This window comes from Myzus persicae, unplaced genomic scaffold (genome assembly GCF_001856785.1).
Source record: "Myzus persicae strain clone G006 unplaced genomic scaffold, MPER_G0061.0, whole genome shotgun sequence".
Taxonomy (NCBI): Eukaryota; Metazoa; Arthropoda; class Insecta; order Hemiptera; family Aphididae; genus Myzus; species Myzus persicae.
The window spans coordinates 440,935-458,066 of NW_019102620.1; the positions used below are offsets into that span (position 1 = coordinate 440,935).

Consider the following 17,132-nt stretch of genomic DNA (forward strand, 5'->3'; position numbering starts at 1 on the left):
AATTCGTATATTAAGACTATAAAACCTTATTCTTTCAGAATAGCGTGAAGTCGAATAACGAATTGTGTAGTCACATCAGCTTTGAAACTAAACCCTTAACTCTTAAGGCTTAAATGTTGAAAAGGATGGCATATGTTGGTAATCCAAGCACACGGCGGGGAGGGTTATTTGAAAAATAATAAAAGCACCGGCCTTTCTGCAATAGTCTTTATTATATCCACAACTCGTCGAGTTATAATAATTTAATAGATTTTTATTGACATTTTTAAAATACCAATATATTCTTTAATGTAATTGTTTTTATTGTTTTTATTTGTCGACAAAGCATTTATTAAACATCGTCGGTTATAGACTTACTGCGTATAATATTTATTTACTATACATTTGCACCAAGTACAATATAAAATAATATTATGTTGATACAATAAAATGCGTATAGATTTTAAAATCAGTTATAAATACAACAATATACAATAAACATAAATCATAATGCATTCTAATGCAGCAAAATAATATATTTTGGTACGATATATCATACGTGAATATAATATTCAGTCGTAGCCCTTCGGTGGTTAAAAAGTTTAATTTTGGTATAATATATAGGCACTTGAAAACTATGTATTTATAATAAGATTATAAAATTTAAAAAAATGTAGATATAATAATATGTTTGTAGTTTAATTAATTAAGTATAAATTACTGTTCATAAACTACATAATAATATTGTATTAATTAAAACTAATTTATCGTAAGATCTATAAGATTATAAAATTAAAAAAATGTAGGTATAATTATATGTTTGTAGTTTGATAAATTAATTATAAATTACTGATTATCAATTACATAATGATATTGTACTAATTAAAACTAATTTATAATTATGTATTAAAAATTTGTCTAGCCTAACCTTACAACGATTTAAATGGATATAAAATAGCTTGATTATGTCGGTATAAATAATTTCAACGGTATATTAGGTACCTAATCGGAATAATCACTAATCAATAATAACAAAAACAAACTTAATCAAGATATTGCAGCACAACAATCGCATTGAAGCAACAGTCGGTGCTACATAATTAATACATGTCTACGTCATCGTATAGCATAATAATTGTGCAGTTTATGACCAATACTTACCCTATAGGTGAATTTTCACACAATTTGCGCGTCGAATTGCTCGATGAATAGTATCGGTAAAGCGCCAGTGAAGTGTCATTCCACAATACGCAATGTTCTATTATTGTACACCTAAACCTATTCAGTATTTCAATATTGTGTTACCGATAAATCATAATAATAATTGTCAATTCCTATAACGACCATCAAAATCCGTTCCGTTTGGATGGAATATAATACACTCGCTCGCGCTATAATTGTGTATGTATTGTAGCGATCCAGCTGGAAACGAATATTCAATATTATACATTTATACAGAGTGATTCTGCTGAAAGGAGAAACACTCATTTATTGAAAAATGTTTACAATTTTGGAAATATTTTTGTATTTTGCTCATAATTTGAATTCATTACGAAATAAATGTTGTTGTAAAAAAGTTATAGTCCCCGCTGTTTTTGTTGTTTTAATTTTTTTTTAGTTTCTTATGTTTTTTAATTGCAACGTACATTTTTAATTTCACATTCTGAAGTAGAATACTGTCTCTGAGAATTTCAATGTATAAAAAATTAACTTCGAACCAGTAACAATGAATTAGTTTTAAGTAGAGGGCTACTTGACTTGTAAATAGTAAAATATGCATTTCGTTTTGTTAAAATATGCTAAAATATGCATAAAAAAAAATATTTTAATATATACAATGAATTTATCAATAATATCCAAACTATTAATAAGCGAAAGAAGAACATATTTTAAGACTAGATTGAGTGAAGTTATACTTTTTATGAGAGCTAAATCATTTTTGTTAAATCTTACTTTAAAATAAAACCAAAGCAGTGGGCTCCCGTCTATATGTTTAATATCATAAAATAATTTAACTATAAATCATAGGAAATTATATACAACCATGTAGATATATAAATATACAACAAAACATACATTTCGAATACTAAAAAAATAATCATATTCATAATTATAATTATAATTTTCTTCGACTTCGACTTCGGAGCTAATTATTCGTCTCGGGGATTTCCCGACACACCCACATACTACATGGTCGGTCGAAAAAGATTTAGGGTCTATAGTCAGTAACGGTGCAATTCACGTTTTAGCACCGATCATGAAATTAATAAAGATTGTTTATAACTTATAAGTTTATGACCTAACTTCCTAAACCAACCGGTTACCGGAATGTCAAATTTAATAGCAAAATTTATATTTATAATACAAAAAAATGTATTGATCGTAATTATTACAATTTAAAAAAATATATATCTACATGTTATATGTATGTAAATATATTAATACATACATGCTTTTAAAAGTTCTTATTTTTCTATTCGTCCTCATCAAGAGTAAAAAAGACATATTTTAGGGAAACTCTGATTCCAACCCATTGCAAAACACGTTGAATAAATGCTATATTCATTCACTGATTAAATGCTTATTTATTTAAAGTAATATTTTTGTGTTAAATTTGATGCTATATGTTTTTATAACTTATCTTTGTTGTTAATTCACTGTAAATGGCCTTAAAATTCAATAATTGTTATTGTAATAACAAAAAAGGGAGCCGTCGAGACACGCCGGGCAGGCTCATTTTGTACACAAAATATGCATGAAAAATTGAAAGGATGTTTTATCAAAGGAAATAAATATGGCATAAACAAAAATAAAATATTGAGATTTTTAAAAAAAAAAAAAGGTTTCTTTATTTTAAACGTATATTTTAGATGTTTTGCGCGTGATGTGCGCCATTAACTGGTCTTATCCACCGCATTAGATGTTTCAGATCAAAAAATCTTCCTTCTTATTTTTCAATCACACAATTGAGATAATAAATCTCAATTGATATAAAAGGGTTTAAATTTCAAGTGAAAAGATGGTCATCCAACTTGGTCAAACCCTCTACAATCCACTGATCCATGTATATGTGCAGGGGGTGTAAGTGCAGTAGATATACCTACTCTGTAGTATAGATACCTCTCAATCATAATAATAACAACAGGATATTGAAAAGGGTCGTCGACATGGACCGTGCGAAATGTAAATATGTAAGAGCGAAAATTCGATATTCGAACGCATATTTGTTTATCCGCTCACAGGACACATCTGTCGTCTAAAATAAATCAGATCCTTATAACCAGTATGACTATATGACTATATATAAGGTACCTATATTAAACATATCGTCGTCAACACATTGACAACCAAAACGTGGGCCACTGTCCGAAAAACATGTTATAATAATATTATATTATTCATATTATAGTGAATATTTATTTTTAATAATAGGATATATTATATGTATTATATTTATATATTATATTGCCATAAGTAATATATATGTTTCTGTATTAGAGGCTAGCGCAAAATGTATTTTAATACTTTCATACATTTTAATAGTTTTTTAATACTGTCTTAGACAAAATCAAATACTTTTCAAAGTTACAAAAAAATATTCATCATTATTCAGATTGATTTTTTGATAAACATTACACTATTACATTAATAATTAAAATCAAAATATTTATTTGTTTTATGTTCTATAAACAATGATGTATTGTTTCATTAATATTAAAGTATTTCAGAATCAAAATACAACACATTTTTTTTTTTTTATTATTCGTTCTTCAGTACAGAATAAAGTAGGTATGCAACGTTCTAATGACACTTAAATGTGCGCTATTACAATTTGAAATTCGTAATGAGTATAAAATTAATTTTCTCACCTACTTGTAAAATTAAAAAGTATTTAAATACATTCCAAGTCTTGTATTTGTTCTTGAATACTATCTAAATGGGTATATTATTTGTATCTGTATTTAAATACAATTCTAAAAGTATTTTTTACAAAACTGTCAATAACTAATTACATACATGATTTATTACATAATAATGATCACAGTATTCTTATTTATTTATATAATATTACTTTGTTATAATAAGAGGACGATCATTATCAACGATAAAGACATGTCAACTCTCAACGAACAAAACATCATTACTTATTTAAAAAGTGATTTTAGAGCAGAATGTCGATAATGAGATTTATAGAGAACAATATTTCGGAGACATCCTCATCTGGTTTTTTTTTATTATTTTACATATATTTTGGTGCACATTATAAAAGTCATAAAACATTTTTTTCACATTTTAATTGTGAATACCAAATAATAATATACTCACATATTGGGAAAACGTTTAAAATCCTCAATATTTTTTAAATTACAAATTGCAAATATCTTGCAGTTAAAATTAAAATGTTCAATTTTTAGTTTAAGATAGTAAATTTAGAATAAGGTTTTCATAAGTAGTTCATACTTACTGTAACCAAAATGTCTAAAAAAATATATGCATAACGTTTTATAAGAAGTTTCAATTTAAAAAATTTAGACGGAATTAGAAATTTTAATTATCTGGATGTAACTTAAAAATATTATTCGCGGATAGGTACTTGAAACGCTAGAAATATTTTCTACACATTATGAAATTTTCAAGTGCAATGTTCTCGGAAAAAAATAATTCAACCAACTCTATTACTAATGGTAAAATAAATTACTTTAATAGTTTAATAGGAATAATAACATACAATATTCCTACCTACTTAGTAACGTAGGCTGACGGTCTGTCTTCGCTCAGAATCGTTTTTCGTATACAATGATATTATATAATTGAATTCGAATTCAACACATCCATTACAGTGACCCACTCGACACCTTCTGTACAGCCGAGCAGTACCCGCACTGCCCACCATTGACCCCTATAATAGTACCAATTAGATCCAATTTTCTACCAGAAACCACTCTCAAAGTTGAAGATTGCAGCATTTTTTTACTGAGTGAAGTTTTGTGCTGACAGGCACAAAAAAACACATCATTATATAACAATATACGTTCATCGCTACACTTGGAATCCTTAATCGAATTTGAAACGACAGTAGTTCAATATAATATTACCTATTTAGAGTATCGATGAGAGGTGAAGAGTGGAGTGCCATAGTGTGGTACCTCCGACCTACTAATACATTATTATTATGTTAAACCTCTACACTGCTCTCTGAAACTTAAATATTTATAACGTATTTAAACATTTTATCAATCAAAATTATGTGGAAAAAATTAACGAATTCAGAAACCACAACACTTTTTGAAATACCCACTGACGGTGTTTACTGTGAAAAGAATCGTCCTGTATAACTTGGGCATTCATCTGGATCTAGCTGTTCATGTATATTATACATTATTTGCGGATGGCGAAACGTTTTCGAACAGAAACCGTATGATTCTGACGATGCGTACGCGCTTCGGTGCCGAGGCGTGTGCTGCAAGTCGACATGGATGTCGTTAGTCAGTGGGGGAGGGGAGAGGAGGAGTGACGGCATAAACTCTTCCGGCGATAATATTATTATTGTATATACTCATGGCAAACAAAAAACACATATTTCCGCAGACGCACGAACGTGCAGCGCAACGTTATAAAAATAAAAACATGGCAGTAGATATCCTAGGTAGGTACCTAAGTGAATAATATTTGTTAGAAACGAAACTGCAGTATTGTGGGTGTATTTTAAGTACCTATATCAAAAGTTATTTTATTGCACCTCTATTGTATGTTGTTTTAAATTTTAGGTCGTTCTTCAATGTTCTCATTTTTTTCCCTTTCGCGAATGTGTGACACTAAAATAAATAATTATTTTAAATAAAAAAGGCCGGATATATCCACAGTAACAACATGTACATCTAGTATGTATTGCCTTCTTACCTATCTGTGTATGACGATATGACTACCGTCAGTGTCTATCATTATATATATATATAGGAAGATCAGGGCCGTATTGAGGGGGGGGGGCAATCGGAACCATTTGCCCGGGCTTCCAAATATTGATATATTTAGGGGGCGGCTGGGCACTGCTGTAACTCAATGTAATATTGTATCAAAAAATATTTTTTTTTTAGGAAAGAATTTGTACTATGATACCGCCATAATTCGATAGTGTCATTTGTCAATCAACGATAACTGATAAGTGCTAGCATAGAAATATGGAATATAATTAATATTATTTTAACGTAACCACTGTTGTAGATAGACAACCATGACATAACCATAAATAATTATAACTAAAAATATGTTAAGAAAAATCAAAAAAGTGGATTTATGTTTTGGAGGGGGAAGGGGAGGGGACTTAAAAATATGGTTAACCCCGGGCTCAAAAATTGTAAATACAGCCCTGAAGTAGATGGTACATATTATTAATAATATTATGGTGTATTAACTAAGGTAACAAGTGTGTGAACTGCTGCGGACTCAAATATTACAATGGACTTCGCAATCCTCGGCAGCTGATTTAACTTTAAAATTCATAAAATAAATTTATATTTTGTGTACCCGTGGGCCGTGATGCAGCCAGGCTCTGCACGAAATACGAATCATGTGGTGTACTGACGTAATGACCTTCGGAGTGATAAGGCCGTTATTACGATATGTGTGCGTATCAATTTATAACATATAAGCATAACAATCCATATAAGTATATTATAATGTGTGTGTATTATAATAAGGTACATAGGCAAAAAAACCTTTAGAGCTACATGAATGTATGATACAATTGACTTCTGAACTGTCGACATGTAATAAATAGTTTTTATTATATATGCAGTCGAAATATTTAATGAAGAGCTTATAAACGTTGTATCATGCATAATATGGACCATCATAAATTCTCTGAACCAATTAATGAATCAGTATAAAGAATAATCATCGTATCGTAGTACATGAGTTTTTCATCATTGTTGTTGGTTTAATGACGTCCTAATTTTCTCAAATATTATAATCAAATCATTTGTGGTTTTCATTTAAAGTGTAAAAAATTAAGTGAATTCTATGAGCACTGCGTACAACAATCAAATACGTTCATGATTAAAAACATTATTATACATCATTCATAAGAATATACTGATACTATAATTTATGTTTGAAATCATAAATTTTTTTTAACTTCTGAGAGTATTAATTAAACTGCACAGTGTATACATTTAAGATTTCTTACTCAAAATGTTGTTATGTACACAACGATCATCATATTATTATGCATATGGTACCTATGTATACAATGATTAATACCTACATGATAATATATAAAATTATGTAACTTAAGTGTATTAGTATATTATGATGGAAATAATGCTGTTGCGTTCTCAACACAACACAATATGTCACTGTCAAATAAAGTGGTATGCGGTATACTTACCTAGGTACAGGTACCACTTGAAAAACATACTAAGGATGAAGTGCAAAAATTAAATATTTTAAAAATACTAACGCAAACTGACAAAAACCAACATCGCTAAAACAAAATTGAACTGCAATATAAAAACCAGTGGCATAATCATTCCGGTTTTAAATAGAGGCGGTGGGACAAAAGTTTTGACCAGTCCAAATGGTTAACTTGAAAAAAAAGCCGATCGCCATGCTCAAATGTACATATCTTTTAACATTTTAATCAAATTACCATCCCTACCTCACGTTTAAATATTTTTTACTCTAATCATAACCATCTTTATTAACCAGGTAACAACATCATTCGAAAATTTAAAGTGGCAGATATTTTATAAAAACAATTGTACCTACATACAAATGAAAGCTCTATAAATAATTATTATTTTAAGTTGTAATTACGTGTTATTTGTATTGCTTGCTATAGCAAGCTTACTGGTTCAAGTTTTGTCTGTTTTCTAAACATATTACAAATTGTTTGTGATTCTTGAGCGATTTGCATTAAGTTGGTTTTTTTGTCACACCGCACTCAATTTTTATAAAAGACATTTGTTCATATTAAAAATTTGATGGAAACACGGCAAAAAATAAAATATTTATATACTAAACTAAATTCAACACAATAGATAATAGTGCACCCCACACAACTCTCACAAAGTTAACTGAAGTCTGATATCGATGATGTTAAATAAGAATGCTGATCGGTTGTTGTTTTTAAAATATGCATTAATTTTAGATTTTAGAAGTAAAACTTTATGGGATTATGACATTAAATGGTTTGAATAAACTAGAAAGTAAATTCGAACACAATGTTAATAATTTAAAACTAATTATCGTAAATTTAAGAACTCATTAGAATATTGTTTTCGAGTGTTTGTAATTGTTAGGCCAAAATACACAAAACGTATTCTATCTGAGAAGTATTATTTACTGTATACTGGACTAGGAATGTACTCGGGTAAGCAGCGATGCGACTGGGCCGTATTCGTTTTCCACCAAAATGACCCTCGCCCGTTATCACCATAACCGTTTTCCACTCAAACCTAGTTGAATGCCCATGAATGTATTTTTGAACATATTCTTAAAATTTGACTAGTACATAATTTTTTTTTTCGTAAATATTTTAGCAGCGCACCGTTTTTCCTGGGGCCTCCACCGAGTAATGCCGTTTTCAGATGTAGTTGTAACCAGCATGTGTAGGTATACATTTTATAAGCATGATCTGCAGTGTATTTTGCGAACTATCAAGTGTGAATCAACCAAAAACTCCATGAAATATAATTAATTTAATATGAATAAGAAATTAAGTAAACATATTCAAAAATCAATACTTGTGTAGAAGATGAGGCGTAATCCTCACTATATTTGATGGGCTTAGGCTCAGGAGTTCTCAAAAAATATGAACAAATAATTAATTTTTTTGGTGGAAATCGGAACATAACCTCTGGCGGAAAACGGGTCATGGGGATAACAGGCGAGGGTCATTTTGGCAGAAAACGGAAACCCTTGCGGCCGTTACAAAGTCAGTTACCCACACAAGTACTATAAGCTGGGATGAAGAATTAATCATCTCTGAGGCTCTGTACTCTTCTTAGACACGCCGCGAGTCAGGATGCTCTCTCCTTATCGCCATGATTCACGTCACTACATCAAGCGCTTCGCGGTGCTCATAAGATCGACATATTTGTTGTTATCGCTGGACATGGACTTTATTCTATGAGCACGTTATTGATTTCGTCCAAAATGGTGGTGACTTTCAAATGCCCCGACGTACAATTAACTGCAGTCCCCGTGTCCTCTCACACCAAATTGGGGCATCAAGTTTTTATTTGAAAAAGTGTTACATTTTACTTTATTTGTGCCTATTGCCTATCTTTAGCTTTCAATTATTATATGAAAAATAGTAAATACTCGACCAAACACGTAGAATTTCGGAAATAAAGTTTCGTTATTCATGAGACAAGATAGCGGTTGGTTGCAGCGACGACTTTATTTGTGATGTAGACGATAGAAAATGATTTTATGGGAAATTCAAAAAAACCCTGTCAGTGTCAGCCGTCAGTCGTCAACATAACCTCTATTTTTACTTCGACGGCAGTCCGTACGATTTCGACTATTACGTTGAGTTTTGCTCTGGCTTTTGCGTGTCTAGTGGTAATGTATTGTAAAGCGTTACTATGCTCTAAAGTCTTCATCTACACCAAAACAGATCTATAAGAAAATTAAATATTTTGCCATTCTCAATATTCTCCGTAATCTACTTAATATATACTCTACGTATTTTTGTATTATTTTGTTCTTGTCAACATCAATTAGTTATAGTGAGGTCATTGACGATATTGCTTCCCAAAAATCTCATCGTAAAATATAAATGCATCCGTTTCTTTTGTTTAATTAAATGTTTCGATATATATGCTCTACATTATACTATACTATTTTTTATGTATGATTATGTTGTTAATTTGAATCTGAAATATTGTTTTAATGATCTTAAAAAAAAGGTAAAAATAATGTTTAAAGTTTTTGGGCAACAGATTATATTACGTACCTAGGGCATCAAATAAGTAAATACGCCATTTCTATGGGGCCATACCTTACCTGATGTCAAGTATCGGTCCAAATAATATTATCGATAAACCAGAAAGATTGTTATGAGTTATTACGAGACCGACAGTATTGTCCTTTGGTAGGTAAAGTTTGTATAGTATAGAGTCCGTCGTCGAAAAATATCGAACTTGTCTTGTCGGCTCCTCATACATTTATGTAAAACGAAAATAAACGCATATATTATATAATAACTTAACTACGCGTGAATAGTTAATTAAATAATTACGCTAATACACCTGAGTATCTGAAGTAACCATCAACCGAAATTTATGTAGACCATTCCTTGGTCACACCGTCAAATACATTATCATAATATTAACTTACGACGTACATTGCATTCGTGTATAGGTACTATATTTATGCGTATGTGGCGTGTGTGCTGTTTTCAGGGAAGGATGTCCGATATTGCCGGGTTCGTCTATGCAAAAGACAATAGCCATGATGCCGACCTTAGAGAACGTCAAGGGGAGGTACGGCGTTGCTCTGGAGGATCAGATCAGCGATAATCAAGAACATTCGTTGGCTTCGTCGGTCTTGTAAGTAAACATTATGCCTAATACTGTAGCTGAGTAGCGCACGTTAAATGATATTAATAATGTGACCATCGGACTTGTGTACGTTTCATAATATATATATATAGAGAGAGAGACGATTCCCTCGCAGATATTGTCCATGCTCGTAATAATAATATATTATTTTGACGTTGTAAATGTGGAATGCGAATAAGTGAGTACCACTACTACGATGGTCGATGAGTGATGATGACAGTGTTTATTGTATAATATAATATTATTCCAATAAATTATCGTTATTTACTTTTTACAATATATTATATTTACGAGCGTCATAATAACTGCATCCCGTTCCGTACCTACCTACACGCGTATAATATAATACGACCTACCTATCTACTTATCGATGTCGACCGATGAACTGCCTTGTTATTTTACTGACACAATGCCAACAGCGGTGTAAATTAATATTCATCCTTTAATTTCCCAAGACAAATAAAGCCACTGTGGAATCGGTCGTTTCAATGGCTTCGTATAATATGCGTATAAACCGCTGCCGCTCGCATCCAGACGATTCGATAATAATTATACACGTGCGCGGAGCGTAATAATAGTATAGTAACCGACCAATATTATTATTGTATACGGTACGCTCGATCTGTACAAAACTATACATTCTTAGACTTTTGGTACCTATAAAATATATGAATTTACAAAAAAAATGTTCAAAAGTCTGCGTTCAGCATTAACTGTTGGACTGTTTGTACCTATATAATAATTAAGTAATGGTGTTATTCGTGTATGACTTTCTGTTGTTTTTTTTTTTTTTTTGATAATTTACGCATCTATAAAAGCACATCATCTTTTAATATACCAATTATTGCATTGCAATTTCGCCTTATTTACAGGAAGTGTATTACGTTTCACGTGTAGTACATGTATTATAATAATATGACTATGACATTTAAGAAAGTCGTGCATATTAATTATACGCACTACCCGATAGAGTAAAAAAAACTCTAGGAGTGGTCGGTGTAAAATATGTTCCTGTTTTCCTCCAATATCAATCGGTATATTATTTAATAATTATCATAATATATTATACCAAGTATTATTGTTATTAATTTATATGTCAACACCGCGTTAAACCGTAGAACGTTGAGACTTGTGAATAGGTTCTTGAGGGATAAGTAATGACTTAAAATTAATCTAAATATTTTGAAAATTGAATTGTGTTTAGAAAGTGACATTTCGAGTAATAGAGAAAAGTTTCAAGTTTCTACAATAAATATGTTTTCAATTATAATGTATAAAACAAAAATTGTTTGAGATAAAATTATATTATTATATCATGTTTGATAACCAAATTTCATGCCTAAAGTGTTACATTAGGTAAACATTTTATGAATAAAAATATGTATGATATACATAATTAAAAAGTAGCATTAAAATAATTTGCAAATGTTTATGTTTTTGACGAATTTTTAAAATTTCAAACTTTTAATTTCAAATGTTCATAACAAAAAAAGTGATGTTATGTTTTTTAAATGGTATAAGAACAACATATTACGAGGTACTTTGTACTTATATGTTCATACTTATTTGAACTTCGAAAAATATAACATTTTCGCTATTTTTTTTTTATTTGTAAAGTTTTTCTGAAGAAGACATCTAACTTATAGTATGAAAAATATATCTAAATTTGTCTTATAAATGCTTATACAGTGAAACTTTCACCTAACGAAATTTTCTGTTTAACAAAGTATTTTTGTGAACCATTACCTCCATTGTCAATCATCGGTAAATTCTATTTAATGCATGTTTTTTGTTAACCACATGACTTCGTTGCATGGAAGTTTCACTGTACATCTAACTGTTTGGTGGTTATGTCAATGCTTTTTCTTACATTTTTTTCTTTATAAATTATAAATTATGCCAAAAAAGAAATCGATCAATTAGTTTAACTGGTTTTTTTTTTAGTTATATCTTATATAAAATAGTAATTGGCATTTTATACTTAAAACTTCTACAAAGCTCCAACTACATTCAATTTTTGACCAGAAAGCTTAAGATTAAATATTTTTTTTGTTTGAAAATGTTTTGATTGATTTTTTGAAAGTGTTATATAGTTAGTTTTATGATATAATTTATGATAATTATGATTATAATATATTAGGTTTATGACAATATTTATTATCTTTATGAATATTCCTAAATGTCTTCTAATAGTACTCCGTATTTACTGTTGTTATACTACTGCACGTAATGCTTCCAATTTTCGAGGTTGCGACTTGTAGTATTACCTACTGTCCAAAAATAAATTTAAAAAATGTTTTTGATTTCGAGTGGAATGATAAATGTATTGGATTTACAACAATGTGTTCTTTTCTTTTATTTAAGTTGTATATGTGAGATGTGACTTGTACTCTTTTTTTAGTAAGAGCTGCTAAAAGTTTTATCAAACTACTTTTTAAATTGAAACTATCATCTATAGTGCCCTTAGTTACGTTGGTCATTTTTTTAACTTTGTCAACATTTTTTCTAAACAGGTATTACAAAAAATACAGAAGAATTGCAACCAAAAAAAAAAAAAAAAACATTTATAATATACATGTTAACATAATAATTATTTTTCTATGAAAATAATAATCCAAATAACCTAAAAATGTCTTCATCATTTTATTTTAATTTCTATCATACAGATATAGAAATAAAATAATATTTAAACAAATTTAGTAATTTAATTTAATTTTTACTTTGAAGACCTAAATATGTAATATGAAATTAAACATGTATTATATTATTTTGGACAAAGTAAACATTTTTATATATTACAGGTATTACAGGTATGTCATAATTATTAAAGTCTAGTATTAATAATAGAGTATCATAAATTGTTTATTTAATATGAAGAATTTAAATTAAATCATAGATTTTGTTTGTGATGAATAAAACATCTAAAATATCTCGAAAAACTTGAATACAATGAATTGTTTTATAAAAGTTTAACATTTGAATTGAAGTGAAATTTTCGCATTTTTGGACAGAGGTATTTTTAGATTTTATTTTTATTATAGAATACTCAGACATCCTGCATTACAATAGTACAATACCCTTATTTCTCCTTTACCATAGTTCTGATTACAATATTGAAAAATGTAAACATTGTCTTTTCTTTTTTTTTGCTGATTTACATTAAATTTAAATTTAAAATATAAACTTCAAACAATATTTTAATAAAAAAAAAATGTTAGTAGCTAACCTTAACAAAAAACAGTTAATTACTATAGCATTAAGAACAAATTAAAATTATACTAATTGCATATATATTTTTTTTAATTTACATAGTTTGTTTATTTTTCATGTAGCTAATTTATTTTTTTAAATAAGAGTTACAACTTATTTAAAACATTATTTCTATCATAATAATATATTACACAAATTTTAGTTTATTTGTCATATTTGAGATTTTTTATACCTTCGTCGATGTAAATGAAGTAAATATAATACGATTAGGTACTTATATATAGACGTAAAATATATTATATACTATATTATGTATATGGATTATAAAATATCTAATATTGCTATTATCTGAGTTAGTATTATTATAATAAATAGGAGAGGAATGTGGCCCAGAATGTCGAACACAAATATAATTATTATCTGTGGTGTGTGAGGGATAAGTAGACTATGCAAATTTAGAGTTACAACTCAAGAGCCAAGGACGTCTACAAATTTTATTAATATAAGAAATGATTTTCCAACTGTAAATATTTCAGAAAAAAATAAAAATGTTATCTAGAGTCACTTATTTATAAATTATTATACTATAGGTACACTTATTGTTTCATTTTATAAATTATATTTAATATATTGTCAATATTCGATTTTAATCAAGAAATAATTTCCTATGTGCTTGTTCACAAGGTAGAATTAAATCAACTATTTAATTATAACTTCAGTAATTGTACATTTGTAACATGCACTGAATATCTATAAAGTATAGACTTTTAGAGTAATAAAAAAAAAAGACAGTTGTCTAAAATATTAAGTAAACTTTATATCATAAGAGTAAATAAATTAAGACCCCCGGTAACAATAAATATTATATTGATTGAGAGCAAATCAACAGAAATGATGGATAGGTTAGGTATCTATTATTTCAGAAAAAGCGGATACACAATTTTGAAAAACAAACAAAGTCGGTAAAGTCGCTCTTCTTTATAGTATAGGTACGCCTTGGCATTAAAAAGGTCATAATGGATGTGTTAAATTTGAATTCATTGATAAATCATAGTGTGCAATGAAAAACGATTCCGAATGAGACGGTCTGTCAGCCTATATCTCTAAGGATATTTTATTAGATTATATTTATATTGCTATAGCCCATAAGTAATTCATTTTTCTATCAGTGCTGCGTAGTAACACATTTTTCCCAACACCAAATCTCAAACATTATACAATACTTATATTATAATATTATTTTATATGTTGTTGTTAACGTCTAGGTTTGTAGCACAAAATAGCTCAAAATTAATTCAAATATTTTGAAAATGTGTATTATAAAATGGTTAGATAAGTATAATTAACTAAGAGCTTAAAGTTAAATAATATTTAAATCATCATTTATTTTCACAGATATTTTAACTTAAAATGTTTATAAAAAACAATTGCGCTTTTGTATTTTTGAGTTTTATATGTTATTTTGAGGAAGCCCACGAAAAACATTGTACCGATTAGATTTTCAAGCCGTAGCTAATAAAATTGAAATGTTGTAAATTCGTAGTATTGAAAATCAAATCGATACTGTCGAAAATACTCCTGCCAAAACAAACAAATCAGACTTGTGTGTCCTTTCAGCCATCACATCGCGTCACTAATTTTTTTCATACCGAGATGAGCACACACGCCCCACTCGCAGCGCACTTACTTGGATTATATCTAAAACACGATAGATACCTATGGGAATAAAAAAAACATAATGCTCAATAGCTATATTTTTAAAGACATTTCTTGCAGATGTTTTAATAAATTCTAACTCTCGGCAGGTCTGATAATATTGATCATTTGGTAGCGTTTAATATCATATGTGCAATTTACCTATTGATACCATTACCTATTAATACATATTGGCTATTAATATAGGCGAAAATAAAACTCTCAAAACAGGGGCCCGTAATCGTACTCGTGGGGGGGGGGGGGGCTACGTGAAATGCGTTGCGTTCTTTCGTGTGCACACATTTGTTATATTATGTACGCACAATGAAAAGAGTATAGGTACGTACACCGACTTGTGTCGATTTGTGTCGTAATAGGTTACGTGTGCGTTACTATTACTATCTATAATTTTCACCATTATTAAAGTATACCCAAACTAAATATATACCTACCCATGTATAATACAAGTATATATAGACGTTATGGGTACATATGTAAATAAGAACGTAACACGTAATGTTAAAATGATTGCAGAATATCGAGTTCTGACATCAAAGACGTGTTCGGTATTATCGTATCGTATTCGGTCAAGGTCAAGCTGTACTTGGGCGCACTGGGCGGCGAGCTAACCGCCGAACTGCCGTTCCTCGTCATGCACTCAAAAGTAAGTGGTTTTTAAACATTTTTTATTAGTCTATTATGTAGGTATTAATTACATTTTATCGGTTTTTTCCTGCACACACATAACATCAACACATCACCGGCGCAATAGGTATATCACTGCTGTCGTGCAATATACGCAGAATTGACATTATTTTATTCGTCTCACGTTTCGGAAACTGCCAAATCCGGCACATTTAACATGCCTAAACATATTATACACGACATAATAATAATACCTATGTAAAGATAGGTAGGTGATTATAATACTTACCAAAGCGGGCAGGGCCGTTAAACGGGATGTTATAATATTGCCGATGATCGGAAATCAATTTTTTTTAGTCTTCAATTGCTCATATCGGATTTTTATTGCCTATTTGTTTGTTGGCACAATGACACGTTTCGGTAGGATTGTATGATGTCTTAGTCGTATAATATAATAATATAACACTATAGCGCGCGAGTCCAAGAGTAGCTAAGTATGTGCGTTTATCGCATAAAACATAATAATATAATGGACCCGTTATGTAACCTACGGACGTCGGTCACTACTCACTCTACACACAACGTATAAATGAAAATTCGCAATACCGTTCATAATTATATTATACGCATACTTACGACTTGTTTAATTACATATTTTTTTTATTGCATGTTGAAAAGCAGTACCTATCTAGGCGCATACTTAAATGGTATATAGGTACATATCGGTATTCAGCACGCGAGGTTATAACCATAAAATAGCTGCCATAACATTAATGGTTAAGCGCACCAATATACAGATATCAACTTTTAAAAACATTTTATAGATATAAATACAATACAATAATGACTTTATTAATTATTATCCATCGTGACATATCATTATCATATTATAGCTCAAAATGTAATAACAATAATCATCATGATTGTTACCCAACTCAAAATGTCATGCAAAAAAAAAAAAATCTTTTTCCCCATCGTCATTATCAGTAATTCATGCATATATTATATTGGCTTTTGAGTAATAATTTGACGTAC

At 29.5% G+C, this 17,132-nt stretch overlaps 1 protein-coding gene across 1 annotated transcript in view; it reads left to right on the forward strand.

The window, feature by feature from the left end:
• The window catches only part of LOC111032767 (arrestin homolog), a 42,400-nt gene that overhangs the window by 15,302 nt on the left and 9,966 nt on the right, over positions 1 to 17,132 (forward strand). Inside the window, exons 6-7 of the mRNA XM_022313220.1 lie at positions 10,389 to 10,535; positions 15,987 to 16,116. Coding sequence (XP_022168912.1) covers positions 10,389 to 10,535; positions 15,987 to 16,116 — 277 coding nt within the window. The remainder of the gene's footprint in view (positions 1 to 10,388; positions 10,536 to 15,986; positions 16,117 to 17,132) is intronic.